The 24,659-nt window shown below is 38.8% G+C and overlaps 1 protein-coding gene across 1 annotated transcript in view; it reads right to left on the reverse strand.

Annotated features, from left to right (window-relative positions):
• The window catches only part of HECW1 (HECT, C2 and WW domain containing E3 ubiquitin protein ligase 1), a 438,073-nt gene that overhangs the window by 145,570 nt on the left and 267,844 nt on the right, over positions 1 to 24,659 (reverse strand). Inside the window, exons 10-14 of the mRNA XM_007941232.2 lie at positions 21,507 to 21,657; positions 15,028 to 15,176; positions 12,727 to 12,848; positions 10,081 to 10,266; positions 819 to 953 (exon numbers count right to left, since the gene is read on the reverse strand). Coding sequence (XP_007939423.2) covers positions 819 to 953; positions 10,081 to 10,266; positions 12,727 to 12,848; positions 15,028 to 15,176; positions 21,507 to 21,657 — 743 coding nt within the window. The remainder of the gene's footprint in view (positions 1 to 818; positions 954 to 10,080; positions 10,267 to 12,726; positions 12,849 to 15,027; positions 15,177 to 21,506; positions 21,658 to 24,659) is intronic.

The following is a 24,659-nucleotide window of genomic DNA, read 5'->3' on the forward strand; positions in this document are numbered from 1 at the left end:
TTTTTTTTTTTTTTTTTTCCATTCTTTTTACTTCATGAAAACCCAATTCTACAAACTGTGTTTTTGGGAAATTGTTCTCAGGGCCCACATCTCCTTCCTGATGGTTTCCATGAAAAGAAAGTATAGATACTTGGGAAGTGTCAATTAGGACTCCCCAAACCCAAAACACTAAGCTCACTGCCACTGAGTTGATTCCAACTCATAGCGACCCCCCATTGGGTTTCTGAGGTGATAAAACTTTATGGAAGCAAATTGCCCCATTTTCCTTCTATGGAGCGGCTGGTGGGTTTGAATGGCCAACCATCTGGTCAGCAGTCAGATGCTTTAGGCATTGTACCACCAGAGCTCCTTAGGACATTCAAATGGATTTGTTAATAGTATTGTAAGGAACTGATCAGAAGTGGAAAAGAGCTGTATTTTGAGTTTTTGTTTGAAAAAGGAAGACAGAAAAGGGCATGGGACATGTATACAGTAATTCAGAAAGTCAATGCCAGCCATAAGCTTGGGGATCTGCTGACATTGCATTTTTTGTTTTGTTTAGATAGATTTTTAGTAGTGGTGATTATGTTGACAAAAAAGGGAAGAAAGAAGGAAGATAATTTGAAGATAGGTGTAGGGAGTTAATTGGGTATCCCAGGAGTTGTCATTCATTCTTCTTTACAGAGCAATATGTAAGAGTTTATTACTTTGATAAGCAGGCAGCACTAGAGTTCAGCCACTAAGAAAGAGGAAGCACTAGAGTCCAGCCACAAGGAGAGGAAGCAATTGGGCTACTGTAGGAGCCAGTAGGACTGACAGGGGTGGGAAATGGGTATTACCTCTCCAGCACTGTAACTTCGGAGCCTCTGGAGGTGCTGTCGATGGGTCAGATGATTGGGAAGACGACCATTCTGAAGAGGGATTCGGGGGTCAATGAACGTGGTAGCTCGACTGTTGTGGTCCACAAAAAAAGACTGCAGAAAAAGATACTGCATGAGAATGAGTCCTAATGAACTTAGTAACATAAGGGAGCACTATAGGCTCAGTCATCACATTTATTTCTCTTCCTTCTCCCCCCTTTTCCCCTACACATCTTTTGCCTATTCAAAACTTATCTAGTTAGATGGGAGACTAGATATGGTCCTTCTGTTTTCTTAGCAGTTGAAAAAAACAATTTAACTCATTGACAAATACTTTACACTGTTTGTAAGGAGTTCTGGTGGTGTAATGGTTAAGGCATTTGACTGTTAACCAAAAGGTCAATGGTTTGAACCCACCAGTGGCTCTGCAGAAAAAAGATGAGGCAGTCTGTTTCTGTAAAGATTTACAGCCTTGGGAACTTCATGAGGGTTGTTATGAGTCAGAAATACTCAATGGCAGTGAGTTTGCTTTTCTTGGTTTTACACTCTTTGTGAAATTTATAGTGTAGTGATTATAATACTTTAACATGGAACACAAAATAAATAGAACCTTTGATGGAGTATAATAATAATGTTGTTGTTGTTGTTATGTGCCGTTGAGTCGGCCCTGACTCATAGCGACCCCTCCTTGGGTTTCCGAGGCAGTATCCCTACGGAAGTAGGATTGCCCAACCTTCCTTCCGAGGAGTGGCTGGTGGGTTATTAATAATAATAGTTATTAATAATTTGTAGAACATTTTATCCAGTTTTAAAATAAATTGGTTTTTCTTGATTATAGAATTAGCATATTCTCATTAAGAAAGAAATTTAAATGGATAAAAATAAGTGGGAAGAAGAAAACCATGATCACCCTAAATATCACAACCTAAAGATAATCACTAAATATTTTGGTCAGTTTTTTTCTATATTTTTCTTTCAAGATTGGGCAATCTACTTCTGTAGTGATACCACCTTGGAAACCCAGGGAGGGGACGCTATGAGTTGGATCCGACTCAACAACAGTTAGTTTGTTTTTTGGTTCATACATGTGTACAGATATATACATATTTCCTCTCACTTCCAAATCTATAGTTTTATAAATCTATATTTTCACTTATTACTTTATGAATATTTCTCTAATTTAGTAAATATTATTTTAGCACCAAATTTTAATGAATATATGGTATTCAGTTTGAATGGATACATAATTAATTTTGGTACTCTATTATCAGACATTGTGGACTTTGTACTGCTTTAAAATGATACTTCAATAAACAGTCTCATACTTGTATGACTGATTACTCTATATGCTCAAATACATGACAAAAGTTAGTCTTTAAATATAAAATAAAATACTACTAATAAACAGTTGCCCTTGAATTTATTCTGACTCATGGTGACCTTATACATGTATTAGAGCAGAACTGTGTGCACCATTGAATTTTCAATGCCTGGGTTCTCAGAAGTAGATTGCCAGGCCTTTTTTCTGAAGTGCCTCTAGGTAGACTTAAACCTCCAACCTTTAGGATAGCAGCCAAGCCCTTAACTGTTTGTGCCAACCAGGTACACCATGAATTGGAATTGACTTGATGGCAACTGGTTTTCCATTAACTCAAAATTATATTATTCAAATCCTGACTTATTTTGGCTATTTATTTTGTCAAACTGTCAGAATGTTAAACTCATTTACCAGCTATGATTGCATTTCTTTCCCTTCATACTTCTGTTTGATCTTTTAATATATAATATCATATGGTAGTATTATTTGGTTCATAATGCATATGATTATTCAATCTTCATTTTAATTGTGGCATTGATTAGTATAAAAGCTTTCTTTGACCCCATTTCGTGTTGGATGTGAACTCTCCTGTGTAGGATACTAATGCACCACCATTAATTTTTGTTATTTTCACACTGTATTAATTTCAATCCTTTTTTTAAAACTTTCTGAATTGTATGTTGTTGTTGTTGTTATGTGCCGTCAAGTCGGACCTGACTCATAGCGACCCCTCCTTGGGTTTCCGAGGTGGTATCACTACAGAAGTAGATTGCCCCATCTTCCTTCCGAGGAGTGGCTGGTGGGTTTGAACCGCCAGCCTTCTGGTTAGCAGTCAAGTGCCTTAGACACTATGCTACCAGAGCTCTCCGAATTGTATTTTAGGTATGTCTATTTATAAACTGGATTTGTTTGTTACTAATCTGAAAGTGTTTTCTTTTTGATGTGTAAGTTAATCCTATTTCGACCTATTGCCATACTGTTATGTTTGGCTTTACTTTTGTTATCTTGTTTTTAACATTTCTATTTTCTTTATTTCCTTGTGGATTTTTTTTCTGCACTTTGTTATGAGAACTCTATTTTCTTTGATTTGATGTTTTTTCTAAGGGATTTGAAAAAGTCCTGTTTCAAATGGTACAAATGGTTGCCTTTAAATTTGTCAAATAATTATAGTTAGCCTTTATTTTTCCAATTCTTTAATTTCACTCACCTTATGATTTGACAGTACACAGCAGCATTCAGCTAAGAATTTAGCACAGCATTTTTCTCCCCTGCTGCTTTCTCTCTTCCTGCTTCCTAGTCTTTTTTAGTCTAGTCTGGGTGTATTGACCCTGATTATTATCATACAGTATTTCACTTTTATTATACATATTTTCCATACCTTATTCAGGTTAAGAATATTTTTAAAGCATTTCAATAGCTATTAATGATATTTATGTAATTAATTGATTTAAATATCCACCCTAGGCTTCCTAGTGGACCTCTGGTGGCATAGTGCCTAAAGCATTTGACTGCTAACCAGAAGGCTGGCAGTTCAAACCCACCAGCCACTCCTTGGAAGGTAGATTGGGCAATGTACTTCCATACCGATACCACCTCGGTAATCCAAGGAGGGTCATTATAAGTTGAATCGACTCCATGGCACGGAGTTTGGTTTTGTTTTTTGGTTCTGAGGTTTCATCAGTGAGCAAAACAAAGATCTCTGCTCTTAAGAAGCATAAAATTCTGCAGGAAGAAACAGACAACAAATAGTAAACATAATAAATATGTAAACTAGTGGGGAAAGTTTTGGTATTAACTTGAGTGGTTAGGGTAGGCCCCATTGATAAGGTAAAATTATTATTATTATTATTTTTTTTAAATAATACTATATTGTGTTTTGGGGAGCTCTGGTAGCATAGTGCCTAAGGCACTTGACTGCTAACCAGAGACTGGCGGTTCAAACCCACTAGCTACTCCTCAGAAGGAAGATGAGGCAATCTACTTCCGTAGTGATACTGCCTCGGAAACCCAAGGAGGGCTCGCTATGAGTCGGGTCCGACTCAAGCGCACATAACAACAACAACAACAACATACTGTGTTTTCAGTGAGAGTTTGCATGGGAGACTAGTTTCCTATATAACAATTTCTACACAAATTACTTAGTATATTGGTTATATCTTTTACAATGTGTTAAAATTCTCATTAATTTTGTTCTGATTGTTCTATATCTAATAATTAAGTTTCCCTGACCTCTTACTTTCTCATTTTTGCTTTAGGGTAATTGTTGACCATTTGAGCTTGTATAGGTGATTTTTTAAAGGATCCCGGTACTGTTTTGTTTATTTTATGATCCATTCTATTATTTAACTAAAGTGTAATCTCAATAGCTAGTTTTGGCTCAAGGTTTAATGTGTGTCTCAGGGTAATATTCTGGGGTAGTGCTCTAGTCTCAACTGGTCTGGACTTTATAAGAATTTGAGTTCTGCTTCACATTTTCCTCTTCTTCTATCCGTATCCATCTATTGTGGCCCTAATCAGAGCAGCAGGTAGTGGAAGTTGTACACCATCTAGTTCTTCTGGTCCAAGGGTAGATAGGCCATGATTCATGTAGACTATCAGTCCTGTGGGGGTTCTGGTGGTGTAGTGGTTAAAGCATATTGCTGTTAACCAAAAAGTCTGCAGTTCGAACCCAACAAATGTTCCACAGGAGAGAGATAAGATAGTCTTCTCTTCTTCCATAAAGATTTACAGCCTTAGAAACCTTATGGAACAGTTCTACTCTGTCTTAAGGGTTACTTTAAGTTGGAGTTGACTTGATGACAGTGGGTTTTTTATTAGTCTTGTAGTCTCATTTCTTTTCTTCTCTGAGTCTTTGGTTTCCTTCTTTCTTTCACTCCAGATGGGTAGAGATCAATAGTTGTAAATTATATGGCTACTTGCAAGCTTTTAAGACTGAAAGACACAACTCAGAAAACTAGCATGTAGAACATAAACTTTATAAATTATATTATGCCAATTGAGAGTTGTCCCATGAGACTATGGTCCGAAGCCCTCAATCCAGATCAAGCTTGCAAAGTGTTTGATTGTGTCTAAGAAGTATCCAGCACTGTGCCACTAGGGGGTTTATTATATATAAATATATAAGCATGCACACACAAACCTGTATATACATATACACATACCCACTATACCCACTACTGTTGAGTTGATTTCAACTCAAAAAGATCCCATAAAACAGAGTAGAAGTGCCCCATAGGCCTTCCAAGGCTGTAACTCTTTTATGAAAGCAGATTGCTACATCTTTTTCTTACGGAACAGCTCTAGGTTCGTACAGTTAACCTTTCCATTAACCGGTGAGTGCTTCAACCACTGCACAATGAGTGCACACATATAAACACAGATACATGTACATACTTATAGATATATTTATACACACACATATATACATATACCCATACACATGTATGTATATGTACATACATATGAAACCACACACAGATAATTATTTTCCTTTTTTCATTTTTTTACCTTCTTCACTGATTGAAATTTGATCCCTTCCTTCTGCTTTGGTGGCCATTTCCACATTTATATCTAATATTGTGATTTGATTTTATGTAGCATCAGTTTTGTTCTGTTCTGTTTTATCCCTTTGTTATTATTACATTTTGCTTTTCATTACGATCTTACAACTTTTCAAAAAGTTTTCTGCCAGCTTTCTTCTTAAAATTTTTTTCTTTTAAAAATATTTTATTGTGTTTTTGGTGAAAGTTTACATAAGAAATTCAGTTCTCATTTAACAATTATTATATTAATTTTTCAGGGACATTAGTTACATTCTTTACAATGTGTCAGCCTTCTCATTCATTCTATTCTGGATGTTTCACTTCCAGTAATCTGGTTTCCCTGTCCCCTCACCATTTCATCTTTGCTTTAGAGTAATTATTGAGCATTTGATCTCATACAGGTGACTTAAAATACATATATATTTATTTTATTGTTCTTGAGAATTTGCACATTAAAACACACACCAGACCAACAGTTTCTATGTGTACCATTTAGTGACACTGATTACATTCTTTGAGTTGTGCAACCATTCTTACCTTCCTTTCCTGAGTTGTTCCTCTCTGATAACATAAATTCAGTGCTCCCTAATGTTCCTATCTAATCTTTCAAGTTGCTCTTGTTAGTTTGATCCCTATGGTGTAGTAAATTACATGGTATGGCTTTTCTAGACATAATCTTTGTAACTCCCACTGGATTACTGGGTGGGACTATGCAATTTAAACTCCTGATTGTTAAAGTTATCCACCTGGGGTATTTCTGTTGGAGCAGCATGAAGTAATGTTCTGAGAAGTTCACCTCTCTCAGGTGTGTAGAATTCTGATATTGGGATTGGTTAGTTTTGCCTCTCCGCCAGGCTTAAAATGAGCCCTCCTAGGGGCAGAAAAGAATCTCTGACTGCTGGCTGAGAGAGACACGCTTCTGAAAGAGATGTGCTGCTGAGGGAGATGTGCTCCTGAGAGAGAGACTGAGAGAGACTGCCAGCTGAGAGAGACTGAGGACATTCCTGAACTTGAATTGTAGCCTGTTGCTTCTCTAATAAACACCACAATCTGCGAATTCTGTGTGGTCACTGCAGTGAATTAATGAGCCCAGCAGAGAGGTAGTGGGTGCCGGGGGAGGGATGATTGGTGTCAAGGCTGGTAAGAGGGCTGGAAAGTGGCAGCATGTCTGGCCTCATGAAAACAGGCCTTGATCTGCTGATGGTGATTCTGTCTTCCTCTTGTGGAGTTAGAGGAGGTCAGAAGATGCTGCCTCCCTGCCCCTTTAGTAATCCCATACAGATAGTTCATAAAAGAGCATAATGTTCAAGGCAGACATTTTTTACTAGTTAATCTAAACTACTGGTTTTAAGAAGAATTTATGGGATATTTTTGGTTTAAAGATTATCTTGGGGCAATAATTTCCGAGGTTCATCCAAACTTCACAACTCCAGGAAGTCGGGAGCCCATAATAATTTGAAATTCTGTTCTGTATTTCCCCATTTTTTATCATGATTCTTTTATGGAACCCTTGATCAAAATGTTCCCCAAAAGTGCACCCACTACCTCTCTGCTGGGCTCATTAATTCACTGCAGTGACTACACGGAATTCGCAGATTGTGGTGTTTATTAGAGAAGCAACAGGCTACAATTCAAGTTCAGGAATGTCCTCAGTCTCTCTCAGCTGGCAGTCTCTCTCAGTCTCAGTAATGGTAGCTGGGCACCAGCCAGTTCTTTTGGTCTCATAGCAAAAGAAGCAGTTTTTCATGGAGGCAATAAGCCACATATTCCATTTCCTCCTCCTCCTTTTCTTGATTCTTCTTCTTACTCTGTTGTTCTACGTGAATAGAGACCAATTATTGTACCTTGAATGACTGAGAGCTTTTAAGACTTCAGACATCATACAATGAACTGGGAGGTAGAACAGAAGCACTAAACATGTTATTGTTATGTGCCGTTGAGTCAGACCTGGCTCATAGTGACCCCTCCTTGGGTTTCCGAGGCAGTATCACTACAAAGTAGATTGCCCAACCTTCCTTCCGAGGAGTGGCTGGGGCGTTTGAACCACCAGCCTTCTGGTTAGCAGTCAAGTGCCTTAGGCACTATGCTACCAGAGCTCCTAAACATGTTATTAGGCCAATTAAAAATGATGGTCCATGACACTATAACCCTAAACTTCTAAACCAAGAAGTCAAATTCCATGAGGTTTTCGCTTATACATAAGTGGCCTGAGCTAACAGAAAGATTGAAGGTTCAACTCTACCTTGTGGTGCATCAGAAGAAAGGCTTGGCAATCTACCTCTGAAACATTAGCCATTTGAAAACACTACGGAACACAGTTCTACTCTGACACAAATGGGGTCACCGTGAGTTGGAATGCTCCTTGATTCAAAGTGGTATCTTGTTGGTATCTTGGCTAAGCAATAAATCTAAACAAGGCTCCTTGCTCAGACCATGGATACAAGGTAGGTGCTGCCTAGCTTTGATGTTCCTTTGCTTTCTGTTTCCCACCCTAATATACAGACCAAGGATTTTATTACCAAGTCCTCACAATACAAGTCACTGTCATCTTCCCTCTTTTTTTTTAAATGAGGACATTGACACCTAGTGGTGTAAAATGACGTACTCATTGCCACAACCTTTCCCAGTAAATGAGAAGGTCCCAAGGGACAGATTCTGGTTAGTTTGGCTTTTCTACTTAGCCATGCCCAGTTCATATCCTATTACACAGGTGTTGGTTGTAGAGATGAGTTTTACTAGCTGATTTGTATTAAGGAGCTCTGGAGGCATAGTTCCTAAGGCATCTGACTGCTTACCAGAAGGTTGGTGGTTCAAACCCACCAGCCACTTTGAGGAAGCAAGACTGGACAATTTATTTCTGTAAAGATTTAACACCTCAGAAACCCAACGGGGGTCATTATGAGTCAGAATTGACTCAATGGCAGTGGGGTTTTGGTCGTATATCCAGGCTGTGCATCTTCTCCTTACTGTCAGGACTTGATTTGGGCTGTCCCTCTCTCAGCTGATTTGTATTAGGGGCATATTTCTTTCACACATACTGCAGAGAATTCAAGTCTGCAACATATGAAGGGATTTATGAGAAGTACTCATGGCTTCTAGAGGACAGTGTTGCCCCATCACCTCCCTTTAAGGAACTGACGTACACAGCTGTGGCTTTGCATGTTCAAAACCACAGAGGAAAGAAGAGTTGGGCTAATGCAGCCTTCATATCCAAAGACCTTTCTGTGGGCAAAGTTCCTAATTCCTTTTACCATGAAAGAGAGAGGGATGCTCTCAACCAAAGGTCATAAAAGATGAAACCAACACTAAATCAGTTGCTGTTCAGAAGATTCCAACTCATGGTGATCCCACGTGCTTCAGAGCAGAAGTGTGCTCCACAGGGTTTTCAATGGCTGTGATCTTTTAGAAATAGGCCTCTAGGCGTTTCCTCTCTTGAGGAGCCTCTGGGTGGATGTAAACCGTCAGTCTTCTGGTTAGTAGCTGAGCACTTTACCATTTGCACCATCTAGGACTCCATAAAAGATTACCCAATTTACTTCAGTAAATTGTTTGGCTTGTGTTATAAATATGTTGAGATAATTGATAATTAAGGAAAAAAATCCTCACTTTAGTATATTCAACTAGGTTTCTAAAACATTGCTGTGGAGTTGGTTTCGGTTAGGATCGTAAAAAGGCCACATGTGAGTCTGTAACATAGCCCAGGGCCAAGACACCCTGTCGCTGTTTGCCAGGTGGTTTTAATGAGAACTGAAGGCTTATTAGAGAAATCACAACCAGGAATCTAATAACATCACTCTCATTTACCTAATAATATCATTCCCTGAGAGGTAAGGAGGAAAAATGACAGAGAGGTCATGGAACAGAATTTGGTGTCACGTTCCAGACGTAAATTTTAAAAAATGTAGAGAATTAAAAAAATTTTCCTCTCGAGATGATTTTGCCTTCCTCCTCTCACCACAGGGCATTTGTCAAGTGTGGAGATAGTATTGGTCATCACCACTGGAGGAGATGTTACTAACATCTTACAGTAGACAGAGGCCAGGAATGCTGTCAAACATCTTACAACGCACTGGACAATGCCACCAACAATAGTGCTGGAGGTGAGAACTCTGATGTTGATAATTAATGGCTCTCATTCTGCTGGTGACCTGAATATATGCAGCAGTTCTACTCTATAAGTTCAACTTCTTCTCCATGGAAGGGTTGCCATGAATCAGAATCGACTTGATGGCAATCAGTTTGGATGTTTTGGTTTTCCTCCTGGTAACCAGCAACACATCTCTGAGACACACTGACTTTCCTCTCTCCACCTCATTCTTCCTCACTTTCTCACTTGTCTTCTCCTTCAATGATGAAAGTCCCACATACCAATCTCACTCACCTTTCCCTGTTGGTCCGTTTTGATCTCCCAGCCCCGGGGCAATTCCAGCCGGGTGTCTGCGAACATGTTGATGAAATTCACCAGATCTCGGTTGTGCTGATAGCGTTCAAAGTTGCGGGCATCCCGCCGGACTTTCAGAATCATGTGCTTCAAGCAGGTGCTACTGGTGAAGACTCGGTAGGCACTCTGGGAGGAGTTGGGTCAAGAGTGGGGGATTAGAGAAAGAGACCAACTATGCAGTGAGCAGCTTAATGTGGTGTAATGTGATTGCTACATGTGATTTATTATGATCCTCCATGTGGAGTATCAGAAGCAGAGATCATCCTCAACAAGTGAACGTGTATCACACACACATATGGGCTTGTGTGGATCCCAGTTCTGCCTGACTCCTCTTTAGCTTGACACTGGTGACCTGGCTTCCTTGAATTTTGATCTTTCTGACCATCATTCCTCTCTCTTATCCATCGTTCCTTCCCTGATAGCACTGCAGAGATTCTGTCCTTGGTCCCCTTATCTACATAAAACAAGGAACATCAATTTAGAGTACCGAGGGATTTCAGGCTGTATTTCAGGGATCTGTTACTCCTTGTATGTTTAGTGTGGGTGGGTGATGAGAAGAGATCAAGAAAGTTTTAGGAGTTTCTATTCTGTTTGTTCCAGATGACATTGTTATGGTACATGGGGTGTGTGCGTGTGTGCACACATCAACATGTGTACGTGTTGAATGTATGGACTATGTTACCCAGAGAGGGCTGGCCTAGTTGCTCCCATTAGCCCAGATCCCACCTCGATGCCTGCACTAAGGGCATTGATATCTGCCATACTGGTCACCCTTTTGTGACTCACCTATGGACCACTGTACAGTGGAAGGTAGTGCTCTAGATTCCACTACTGAGTGTCTGGAACCTTCTCAAATATAACCTACTTCAAGCTGATCTCCTTCTCACCCATCCCACAACCTTCCCATACCTAACCAGACTTAGTGCACATGGTTAATGAACTCACCACCCAATATAGGTGCTCAGAGCAGAAACTCTTGCATTTTTCTTGAGTGCTTTATTTTGCCCACCTGGCATCATAATGGTCACAGTGTCTGATCACTCAATAAACAAGGTAAGCATAGGCTTACTTGTGCTTATTTGCTAATCTTTAGTGAACAATTTCACATGTTTTCACATCAAAGATTCTGCTTCTAGGTATGGCTGGCATCTATCTCTCTCCCAGACCCACAGCTCCTTCCTATAGAATCAAAGCCTCTTTTCAAATTTAAAATTTGCTTACAGAAATGGAAGTACCCAGTAAGCAAGGTAAGCATGGGTTTACTTGTGCTTACTTACTAATCTGTAGTCAACTCGTGTGAATCTCTTCACTACAGATTAGTAGGTAAGCACAGGTAAGCCTGTGTTTACGTTGCTTATTGGGTAACCCACCTCTGGTCAAAAACACTGGTTTCCACCTCAGAAACAGCTCTTGAATTAAGCCATTTCTTTCTTTACTCCCAGTTACTTCCTTAGATTGGCCTTGATCACCTCTCACTTGAATGGTTGATCAGTCTGTGGTCCTTCATTCTCCTTCACACTTCTGCCAGAGAAAGTGATTCCTAAAACAAACCTGAACCTGGAACACCAGTTCCTTGAATTCCTGCTGGTTTCTTGTTGCCTAAGAAGTATATCCGGACTCCTTTTCATGTCTTTCTATTTACTTCTCCAGCCCCCCTCCCATGTGGGCAGTCACCCATACTCCAGCCAGATAGGATTCCTCACAGCTGTATCACAGCCGCATCCTTTATAATACGCCAGACCCTCCAACTGGAATTTCTTACCCATCCACTTTCAACCTTCAAGACAACACAGCAGTCATTTTTCCCTTCTTTGTATCTGCAGTTTTCCCTTCAGGAATTCCCTTGGGTGTTACATCTTCATGTTTCCGTAATATTTTGTTCCTACCTCAGTTCAGAAGCCCTGTCCTTTCATGTTAGACTGATCTTTTTACATGTTTGTTGCTTCACAAAACAAGGAGCTCCTACTCTGATCTGTCTTTGTGATGACAGCACCTGGAGTGGTGCCTGAACTGCAGAAAATATTTGTCGAATGGAAGAATTAATGAATGTCATAATACCATGTCATTGCTTTCTTGAAAATTCCCAAAGAATGAAATGAAAAAAAAAAAAACCCAAAAAACCCTACATATGTAAAATCAAATCAAATTTAACTTAAGCATGATATTTAATACATTATATTAAGAGGAAACTTGGTTATTGTTTAAATGGAAAAATCTGTTTAAAAATTTTCCGAATGGAAGTGATTTTATCAAATGGTTCAGACTGAAAGGAATCTGGCTGATTCCTTTAATAATCTTGTTCCTTAAAAATTTTAGCAATATAAAGAACATATATTTGTTTCCAAAGTCTTTTCACATTAACTCATCTGAGCCTAGCAAAAATTGGATAAGACAAGAGCATCCCAAATCCAGCCCCTTTTCTTTTTTAGGAGAGTCACAGATAATAAAATGAATGGACTAAGTTGTCTTTTCTTTTTTATTTCTTGGCTAGCAAAACTGTTGACCTCTCTGATCTACCAGATGACTTTGCAAAGCTGAGTTTTGGGTCATGACAAGGCCAGGCTTCCTCCGCTTTGCAGCACTCACGTAATTGGCATGCAGCACAGTGAAGAACTCAGGGTTGGTGATGAACTTGACGGCTGGGGACTGTAGCAGTAAGGTGATTTTTTGTGAGTTCACTGGAGAAAGTGACCCTTCTCTCCTCAGATCTGGAGAAAGTGAAGCAAAGTGACAGGATACATTGGAAAAAGTCATTTCAAATTCAGGACTGCTCTCCACACACCAGCAGCACACGTCTTCATTCACATGTCAAAACAGACTGTGGTTTTTAATAGTTATAGAACCAGGTGTCATATAACTTTATGGATGTCTGTTACAGGAATAAAGAACTCTGGTGGTGCCTATGGCATTTGACTCCTAGCCAGAAGGTTGGCAGTTCAAACCCACCAACTACTCCATGGAAGGATGACTGGGCAATCAGTGGGTTTGGTTGTTTTGGTTTTGTATAGAAACAATCATTTCCTAAAAATGTTCTTGCACAACTTTAGTTAGGCTCAAGTCGTTTAACAACTCCTCTTTATTTCAATGATGTTTTCTTATTTTCTTGACAAATTGCTAACTAATCATAACTCTGATAGATACTTTGCACTAACGGCTGCAATTCTTCTCCTCCCTGTATTCATACCCATTTGCAACGTGACTTTGCAGTTTTTCCTTTTCTTGAATTGGACTGGCCTCGTGCCTTGCTTTAACCAATAGAATGTGGCAGAAGTAATGACAGGCCTGCTCTGAGCCTAGTTCTCAAAAGGTTTGTGTGGTTCTACCCTCTCCTTGGAAATCTGTCAACATTGTGAAAATATGCTTGGACTAGCCTGCTGGAAGATGAGAGGCTATAAGGACCAGCCAGCCCACAGCCAATTCAATAGCTGGTCAAAGACAAATGTGTAAGCCCAGCTGAGTCCAGAGGAGTCACTCAGCCAAGCTCATCTCAAATTGTCAATCTGAAGAATGGTGGTGTAAATAAACTAAAACCCAAGACATTTGCCATAGAGGCAACTTTAACTCATGAGTATCTCATGTATGTCGGAACTATGGATTTTCAATGACTATATTTTTAGGAAGTAGATTGCCAGGTCTTTCTTCTGAGGCATGTCTGAGTGGATTTAATCTGCCAACCTTTTGGTTAAGTAGCAGAAAGCATAACCTTTTGCATCATCCAGTATTCCTTGGTAGGGATAAAAAAAAAAAAAAGATGATGATTATTTTAACCCACTCAAGTGTCAGGTGGCTTATTAAATAGCAAAGATCAATGGATACAATAGAAATACACTTTTTGTTCCTTGTTTTTCATGATCCTCATTACTTGACCATTTTACTACATCTTTCTCAAAGGTAGAACAAAGAAATTAAACAGTAAAGCTCAAACGAGTTGTTAGTTGGTTCTGGTAAAAGAATAGAAGTAAAAAATTGTTGGTAGAACAATTTATATTTATGTGTATTTAATAAAGCTACACAGTCATGTCCAAAATTCTCCATGACCATAGAGAGCTGAGGCCTGGTCAGATGAGAATCACAGAGCATGTTTTCTCAGATTGTATTTCTAAGCCTTCTTTTTGCAAATAAGTCTGCTATCATTGAAGTCAATTTAAAAGAAAGTGGATTACTGGGACGTCATTGTGATCATTTACATCATTACAGACATAAAAATCCAAAGCAAGTCTCCTATGCCATTGTGATATCCTCATCTGAGTTGATGACAGAGCCAGAGATGAAAACCAGGCCTCTGGTGGATGCCTACTGTATTAGGCTAAAAATTGCTCTCAGATGATGTGGATAGCCATAAGCCCCTGGAATCCCTCTTTACTCCAAGATTCCCTCAGAGAGAATTATATTTTATTCTAAAAGCAAGTAAGTAATTATTCCCTAGTACTGTCATGTGGTTCCTTAGACATAGAGAGTAAATTTTTAGTGTATGTTTTATTTAGAAGTAGAAAATCCTTAAGAAACCAACAAATAAATATGTTTAGAAAGAAATTTTTAAGCCACTGAAAAACGTTGTCTTGATACTCAAGCACTGGAGTAAACCCAGCCCAAGTCCCTTGAATTCATCCATGCCCTGTCTCCAGATCCCTAATACCAGGGTGATAGCTTCCTCTTCTCTGTGAATTCTCTTTTCCTTTTAAATGTCCTGGTGGGAGACACTCTTCTGTTTGCTTTACTCTGGTAGGATCACGTTTCTCTCTTCTCACCTTGATTCTCTGCCCATTCCACTGCTCTCTTTACTCCAGGGTGCATGCCTATCCCATGAGGTAGGGTGAGGGACATGAATGCTCTCCCACATAGCCTTTGGGTACCATTCCAGGTTTCTGGGAACCCCTCTTCCAGTACCTAAGCTTGACTGAGAAGATTCAGCCTCTGAGTCACTTCCACCGCCTCCACCACCTCCGCCTCCTCCTGCTGGGACTTGCTCACAACTTTGGCTTCCAGCATCTTCCTCCGGTCTCTCTGTTGCAATGGTTCGCTGAATATTTTGATACCTTTGCATCAGAAAATTGAAAGTCAAGAGTTAACTTTAGCTTGTTCACTTATTTGGGGCTGACTCTCTGAATCAGATAAATGGAAAAATCTGCAAAGAATTGAGAATTGTCTTGAATATCAGGAAGAAAATGTGTAAAATTTCCCACAAGGTAGACAAAACAATTAGCTAGAAAAGCATTGCTAGATTTGACTGCTTTTTCTTTTATAAGCAAGGATAGATTTTAAGTATCTGATTTTTTAAAAAATATATTTTATTTTCTAGAGTAGTTTTAGTATTATCACATTCTAAAAATCAACACAAATAATAACTAATCATATAAAAACAACCTGTGCCTTGCATTAAATGAAATCAGGCTAAGTATAAAATAATGGTGTGGAAAGTATATTAAAATGTTATAACTAAGACATCGAATTACCTTTACATTATTGTTACAAGACTACAAATTAGAATGATAGTTTTACTAACTTATTTTTGACAGGCATTTGATACTGTTGGGCAGAAATTGTGGAAAAGCATTCTGGCAGAAAAATAAATATGTTCAGCTTATGCAAAAGAAGCCAACCAGTCACCCAGACAAGTATTTATTAAGTGTTTACTAATCCCTACAGACAACAGCCTGATAAATGAAGCAAAAATTGAAGTTGTCAATGATTTCATTTTACTTAGCTCAATAATCAATGTCCACAAATCAAACGATGTAGACTCTTTTGATTGCATTGGGAAAATCTGCTGCAAAAGATGGCTTTAAAGTTCCAGAGAACAAAGATGTCACTTTGATGACTAAGACCTGACCCAAGCCATGGTCTTTTCAATTGCCTCATAAGAATGAAAAAGCTGGACAGAAAAATGCATCTGAATTGTGCTGTAGGCAAAGAGTGCTGAACACGCTGTGAACTGCCAGAAGAACAAACAAACCAGTCTTAGGAGAAATACAACTGAATGCTCCTTAGAAGTAAGGACTGTAGATGCTCACTTACTATGAATGTATCATCAGGAAAGACCAATCACTAGGAAAGGATATCTTGTTTGATAAAGTAGAGAATCAACAAAAATGAAGGAAACCATCAATGAGGTGGGGTTGGCATGATAGCCTTAACAATGGACTCAGCCTACTAAAGTCCATGACAGTGGCATAGGACCGGACAATGTTGCATTCTGTTGTATAAGGTAGCTGCGAGTGGAAGCTGACTTGATGGCAACTAACAGCAACAACAACATGCCTGTTGTTGGACTTTCAGATCTAAGAAAAGACTAGAATATGATATTTACCTTTGAACACACACAGTCAAGATGGAACAAATAAGTTGAAATAAATTTAACTTTATTTGATTACTTAAAATAAGAATACCAATTACATTTGTTGCTTCCTGAATAAATATTTTAGGCCATCCTGAAAGTACAGAAATTAATTCAGGAAACAGTTCTGTACTGAGTCTTATTTAAACTTCTGGCACACAATATCACACCCTATTTTTTGGGGGGAAGATGACAAGGATGCATAGAACTATAACAGAGGTTGTTATAGATTGAATACTCCCCCCCCCAAAAAAAAACACCCAAAAAACAAACCCACTGTCATTGAGTTGATTCTGACTCGTTGACCCAATAGGACAGGGTAGAACTGCCCCATAGGGCTTCCAAGGTTGTAAATCTTTACAGAAGCAGACTGCCTTGTCTTTCTCACAGTGGAGAAGCTGGTAGGTTCAAACTGCTAGACTTTTGGTTATCAGCCCAATGCTTTAAACACAGTGCCACCAGACTGAACGGTGCCTCTCAAAAAGATAAGAATATGACCTTGCTTGGAAATGAAGTCTTTGGAGATGGTTTGGTCAGGTCCTAATAACATTTCAGTAGGGTGTCACAAAAGAAGAGAACACAGAGGAAGAATGGTCATTTTATAATGGAGGCAAACACAGCTGCAAAATAAGGAACATGATCCCCAGAAGTTTGGAGAAAGGCCTGGAACAGTTTCTCTTTCAAAGTCCTCAGAAGGGAGGAATCAAGATGGCCATTATCCTGATTTGCACTTGTAATCTCCAGAACTGTAAGATGATAATTTTCCATTCTTTAAAGTACCCCCCTCCCTCTTTGTGGTATAAGATGGAGTTATGTACAAACACTTATAGGGTTACAGAGGAGGAACTCAGTTACTATTTGTGGAGAACTTTGGAAAGGTTTCACAGAGCATGTGGAGTTTGGGATAGGCCTTGTAGAATGAGGACATAAGTACCAGATAGAAGACAGGCATAAGGGGCTTCTGTGCAACTGGAGTTTGTTGCAACCCAGTAAAGGGCTGGCAGAGTGTGCTGTGTTTGGGGAGGGGCTGAGTTTTAACCTGGTCACTGCAGACCTCCACAATCACTCACGTGCTGCTATTGTGCACTCTGCTATTGTCAGTGTGCTTCTTGCACAGACATATTTGATCTTCACAATCACCTGGTCACAAGTCAGAGAAACTCCTTTTTGAAACACTGAGAACTATTTCTGTATTGCTGTGAGACAGTGATTATTGTAACTTTCTTGTGATAATGGCAGGTAATAAAACAATGACCCTGTGTGTATTCACATCTGAGAAGGATAAAAACCTGGTAGTATTACTCACTTGTCTACATCAAGAAAATTTAAGACAGTTACCTAGCCAACTGAGTGAAAGTGATCCATATTTGTCCCCTTTCCAACGAAAAGTGATTCAATTATCAAACAATATCATTAATACTACATGCAAATAAAATTATGCTGAAGATAATTCAAAAACAGTTGCAGTGGTACATGGGCAAGAACAGTTGGAAACTCAAGCCAGATTTAGAAGAGAATATGGAATGAGGGGTATCATCATTGATGTCAGATGGATCTTGGCTTAAAGTAGAGAATACTTTGTTGTTGTTGTTATGTGCCGTCGAGTCAAACCCGACTCATAGTGACCCCTCCTTGGGTTTCCGAGGCAGTATCACTACGGAAGTAGGATTGCCCAACCTTCCTTCCAAGGAGTGGCTGGTGGGTTTGAACCGCTAGCCGTCTGGTTAGCAGGCAAGTGTCTTAGCCACTATGCTACCAGAGCTAGAAAGATATTTACCTCTGTCCTATTTTCTGTGCAAAAGCATTTGACTGTGTGGAGCATAACAAATTATGGATAACATTGTGAAGAATGAGATTCCAGAACACTTAATTGTGCTCATGAGGAACCTGTACATAGACCAAGAGGCAGTCATTTGAATAGAACACGGGGATATTGTGTAGTTTAAAATCAGGAAAGGTGTGTATCCATATTATACTTTTTCACAATACCTATTCAATCTGCATGCTGAGCAAATAGTCTAAGAAGCTGGATTATATGAAGAGGAACACAACATCAGGATTGGAGGAAGACTCATTAACAACCTGCAATATGCAGATGACACAATTTTGCTTGCTGAAAGTGAAGATGACTTAAAGCATTTACCAATGAAGATCAAAGACTATAACCTTCAGTATGAATTACATCCCACCATAAAGAAAACAAGAATCCTCATACTTGGACCAATAAGCAACATCATGATAAATGGATAAAAGACTGAAGTTGTCAGGGATTTCATTTTACTTGGATCCACAATCAATAGCATGTAAAGAGAAGTCAAGAAATCAAATAACATTGTATTGGGTAAATCAGCTGCAAAAGACCACGTTAAGAGTTAAAAAGCAAAGATGTCACTTTGAGGACTAAGGTATGCCTGACCCAGGCCATGGTATTTTCAATTGCTTCATATGCATGCAAAAGGGACAATGAATAATGAAGACCAAAGAAGAAATTATGCTTTGAATTATGGTGTTGGCAAAGAATACTGGATATACCATGGACTTCCAGAAGGATGAACAAATCTGTTGTGGAAGAAGTACAGGCAAAATATTCCTTAGAAGCAAGGTTGGTGAGACTGTCTCATGTAATTTGGACATGTTATCAGGAGGGACCAGTCCCTGGAGAAGGACATCACTGTTGGTAAAGTAGAGGGTTGGCAAAAAAAAAGGAAGACCCTCAATGAATGGATTGACACAGTGGCTGCAACAATGGACTCAAACATGCGGACGATTGTGTGATGATGGTGCAGTATTGGGAAGTGTTTCATTCTGCTGTACATAGGGTCACAATGAATTGGAACTAACTCAATGGCACCTGACAACAACAATAGTTTTATTTTCTGTGACTGCAGTTACCAAATCAAATCACTGAAACACTAAATTCTTGGAAGCAATAGATGAAGATAAGCATTGAAAAGCCTGGATACTTATCTGGAGGTTATCTGACCTTCTTAATAGGCTTTTCTACAAGAAATAAGTTCTTTCTCAAATTACTGAATTCCTTTTCTTTTTATCTGACCAGATAGATGCAGCAATTGCAACTTGCTCTTTAGCAAAGTCTAACTGCCTCTCCCAGTGTGTTTAGCTCCACTGGTGGGGATAAAATTTTACATATCAAAGGCTACAAAATCTCTTTAGAGGCCGGGTTCAAGATGGAATTGGCCTTATTTTTTATATTAAAGAATGATTTTTATATCACCATGAGGTAGGTGACATACCACGAACTTTTCTGGACTGATTTTCATGCCTTAGGTCAAGGTGTTCCTTTCACTCCAGAATTTTTTTTATATTTTATTTTTCAAACAGCACTTCTTGTAGATGCAGCCTAATGATGTTTTCCTCTATTCCTCAGTCTGCTCAACAATTTCAGCTTATCTGCTCTGGCACGACAGACCTAAAGGCCAATTCTTCTCTACAGAATTTCAACACAGTGTCTCTGTAAAAATGAGCTTGCTCGTGTCCTCTGCATTATTAGTTAGAGGAGCTTTGTTGCAGTCACCATTAAAGGACTCCCATAGATTTGTGAGGATGGCACATGACTGGGCAGTGTTTCATTATGTTGTACATTGGGTCGCTGTGAGTCAGAGACGACTTGACGGGACCTAACAACAACATGGATTTTTGGTGCATTTACATCTAATAAACTGGTCATTACACATTTTTCTTGTAATATATCTAGTTTCTGGGGAATGATTGTAGAGAACTACATTGGCAATGAAAATTCTTTATGATTCTCAGGAGTGACTTAAGTACTGTGTTGTTTTTGTTATTGTATGTCAACTCATAGAGACCCTATAGAATAGAATAGAACTGCTCCATAGGGTTTCCAAGGTTGTATTCTTTATGGGAGCAGATTGACAAGGTCTTTTTCTCCCATGGAGCCACTGGGTCAGTTCAAACTGCAGACATTTTAGTTAGCAATCGAGTGTTTACTGAGGAGGAAAAAGAAAGCAAACATTTTCTAAATGCCCAAGCAATAAAAAATGCCCTGGTGATTTTCACCTAAAGCATATACCACAGTAGCCAGAAGCTCATATTTCCGTCCCCCCACCCCCCGCCTAGTTGATACAGTTAAGTTTCAAAGGGCATTTGTTATCATAGGTGTATAGTAAAAACTCAGTTTTCTATTCTCTTCCTAGTCCCTCTCAACCACTCCTTTAGCTTCATAAGTACTCGATACAAAAACAAGACGACAGGTCCATAAAATTACAACTGAAGTTAAGTCTGCAGTTTGCATTCCTAGCAACTGAAAGTGTCTCAAAGTTACCATCTTGGTCTTAAAGAAGCAACATGTGGGAGATGGTGCTTTCTGAGAGCTGATAGCCTGTGAGAAGCTGTTTAGGGTTCAGTTTGCCCTTTAAAGACAAATAATTTCTTTACAAATTCCTTAGTGAGGGTTTGGTTTTTAGATAAAGCAATTATCAAAATATGTTTTCCAGCATTTCTTTTTCTAAGATGAAACATTTTAAAAATTATCATTTTTGAGCATATAGCAATTATTCTTGTAGGGCAGGCAGTAATTTGTGACAGCTTTTCCACCAAGCAGCTTTTAGTATTCTTATAGAACCTATTTTTGGAATGTTCTTAACTGTTCAAGCTCTGGAATCTAATCTTTAAGAATCTTGTGATGACTATGGACCTGTCTTCCATATCGAATTTTGCATACAATTCCTGGAGGGTTCTTGGAACACTATCACCATAGGTGAATACCCTGGGGGACTCAGGAGCCCTTGGTTAAGAATATTTTTGAGCCTAGACCATCAGGAAGGACAGAGGACTTCTCATCTTTAGATGGCATTCAGGCTTAGCTTGTCTTCTGGCAACCACATTTAAATCTAGCCTTGCAAGTACCTATAATGAACAGGTTTTTAAATGTACTTAATTCTTTTCATGTCTCCTCATATAATCTGAGCAGGAGACTGTAAGAAGAAATTTCTTTATTTTCATTCCCTTTTCACTGTGGTTCATAGGAGCCCACTGCATACTGATCACCAACCGCCTGTTGAGTTGCTCCATCTGCTGGATGGACCCTGATCGCCTCATTCCATCGGGTGTGGCTGCTGCTGTGGGACGCTGCCAGGTGGTGGTGCGGTTCACATGGTCCACATAAAAGACCCGTCCATGGCTGTCAATTCGAGCTTCCCAGTCTAGTTTTGAATAAATAGGCAAAAAAAAAGAAAAGAAAAGAAATCAAGGACAAACTATTGACCCATGTGCAACAGATACCATCCCAGGTCTTCTGTAGGTAGAACTTACCTACTAATCCCTCTGATCCTGGGGGAGGGAAGATGGGGCCTCACTTCAGCCAGAACCACGGCTGAGTAGATGGCCCCTGTTAATGCCCTTTGGTTAGTTATGCCGTCAGACTGCAGCCAAAGCACCTGCTATGACTTCTGAGGTACTGGTGTGAAATCAGTCGCTCTAGTAAAATGCTTACTGAAGTCAGATTCTCTGTTGGCCAATTTTTAACAATTGTGATTCCTTAAATAAGATCTATATTAGAATTATTATCATTTCAAAAGAGAAAGCCTAATGTTTAATTTATTTATTTCTTAACTGTCAATCTTGTTGGCTACTTGAGTGACAGCTGGAAGACTGGAAAAGTCCTCTACTGGGAGCTGACACTTGTGATGCTGAAGAATCCTTTCTTTGCTTAATCTAATAGTGGGGACTAGGTTCTGTGGAGAGAATAACAGTACTCATATTTAAAGGGTTTTAACATATGGTTCTAAAATACTGTATGTGCAACTTTGCTGTTGCTAGGTGCTGTCCAGTCAATTTTGGTGCATAGTGACCCCATGTGACAGAACAGAACTGTCCCATATAGATTTCTAGGCTATAATCTTTACAGGAGCAGATCACCAGGTCTAGCTCCCATGGAATTTCTGGGTGGGTTCGAACCACTGATCTTTTGGTTAGCAGTTAAGAGTTAATTGTTACACCACCAAGGCTCCTTATGTGCAACTTTAGATGACCTCTATCTAACACTTAAACCACTAGCGACTCCCATTGGGTTTCCAAGGCTGTAAGTCTTGGAAGTAGATTGCCTCATCTTCCTTCCACAGAGTGGCTGGTGGGTTTGAACCACTGACCTTCTGGTTAGCAGCCAAATGCATTATGCACTGTGTCACCAGAGTCTTATCTAATACTTAGGAACTGTAATTGATTTCCATTTCTATTGAGAGGGTGAATGGAAGGATTTGATACTAAGGGATTCAAGTCATCTTTTTGATAAGCTATGAATTCACAGCATATATTCCAAAGGACTCACCCATCTATTGCTGCCAAATATCTCTTGATCAAAACAAAACAGTAACTATTAACAAATATCAAACTTTTAAATATCTTTCCTGGCAGTAATCATCCCAAACAGTAGAGGGAGCCCAAGATAAAGATAAGTTCCTTTACTTCTCAAATTACACTAAGTAAATAAATAAGGTGAAAGCACAGATGATACACTACATGATACATGTAAGGGCTGGGTAGTGTGGATGGAAAAGCCTTCAAAACAGAGAGCTGGAAGTAATGTATGTTTCTGCACTTAAAATAGAAGAGCAAGTCTGTTATATAGAAATGGGCAAAGCTTTTAGAGTTTACATGTGAAAATGTGGTGAAAATAACAGCATTATGATAAAGTTATGTTGAAAAAAAAATGCATTCATCTAAAAAAGAAAAAGCAAAAATGACTGCAAAAGGAAGGAAACAATCCAGCATTTTAAGTGAGAAAAGCCATAGCTATTAGGAGTAGGTCAGATATTAAAAACTCTGTTGAAAAATTATCATTCAGGTAATGACATAGCAACTCTCATTTTTTTTTAACTAAAAAATTCAATGTACTTGGCATAGTTGTGGTTTTATGTGTATAGAGTAGATCTCCCCATTTGTGAATATTACGGCTTATGTTGGACATTTACCTGAGAAATTGCCAAATAATGCCTAGTAAAAACTAACATATAGGAAAACACCAAATTTAACTTTTAAGATAATTTGAAAGAGAAACGTGCAGATTATATCAATATATTTTGGGGTTTGATTACAATGAACTTCTGTCAACTGTCAGCTGTAAATGTTAGCTCAGTGATGAAGCATGTGTGTAATATACGCATGATTTTAATAAACCTAAAATAGTTGTTGACTCTATTCTGACTCATGGAGACGCCATGTGTGTTGAATACAATTGTGCTCCATGGGGTTTTTAACAGCTGACTTTTTTGGAAACTGTCTGTCAGACCATTCTTACAAGGCACTTCTGAGTGTACTCAAACTTCCAAACTTTTGTCTGGCAGCCAAGCATGTTAATCATCTGTACCACCAGGGACACCTAAGTAATTGATCTTGATCTGAAAATTTTGACATTTCAAAGGTTCCCAGACTCCTATTAGCAAAATCAATTGATCAATTGGAAAATTCTTTTTCTTATTTCCACCACAATTGTCACTAACAAAGAATGAATGTTAATCTTTGAAGAGGATCATGCTATTCGGTTGAACAAACTCCGTTAAGCACTTACTATGAATTAGGGACTATGCCAAGTCGTGAGGATACAGAGCTGGGTAAGATGTGTCCCTGCCCTCTAAGTGTCAACAATAAAGAATGAATTCCTTCAAAAACAAAGCTTGAACCTCATAAATTTTCTAGGGGATAAAAAGCTGGAAAGTGGAGCAATGATAATGATAATTTCCCTCCACAAGTTTCAGTATTTCCAAATCACTCATGGAAAAGGATATTGACCAGATACAAAGTCTCTTTTATCGATATATTAAATATCTAGAAAGGATAGTAGTAATTCATATAAATTTATAAATATTTATAAATATTCAGAAAATGACAGCTTAACACAATCTGAGATTAAGATCACATGTTCTGGGTTGCATTGTAAATAATTTACTTTCATATATTTTATAAACTGAAAGAAAAAATTCCAAATGAAACTGCAGGTCTCATCATTTCCTAATGGACTCAACATGGCAATGTCACGAGTTTGCCTAAACAGACATCTGAAAATGACACTTTTCCAAAGTTGGGGGGTTGGCCCTCAAAAATCAAATATGGTGTTCCTTAGGCTTAGTCCATATATTAAAGATGTTCATTGTTTTCTCACTGATTAGATTACAACTGAATAGGGGAAAGAGTGGTGTTCATTCAAAAT

Source organism: Orycteropus afer, unplaced genomic scaffold, assembly GCF_000298275.1.
Source record: "Orycteropus afer afer isolate SDZICR_OR568_19922 unplaced genomic scaffold, OryAfe1.0 scaffold00077, whole genome shotgun sequence".
NCBI lineage: Eukaryota > Metazoa > Chordata > Mammalia > Tubulidentata > Orycteropodidae > Orycteropus > Orycteropus afer.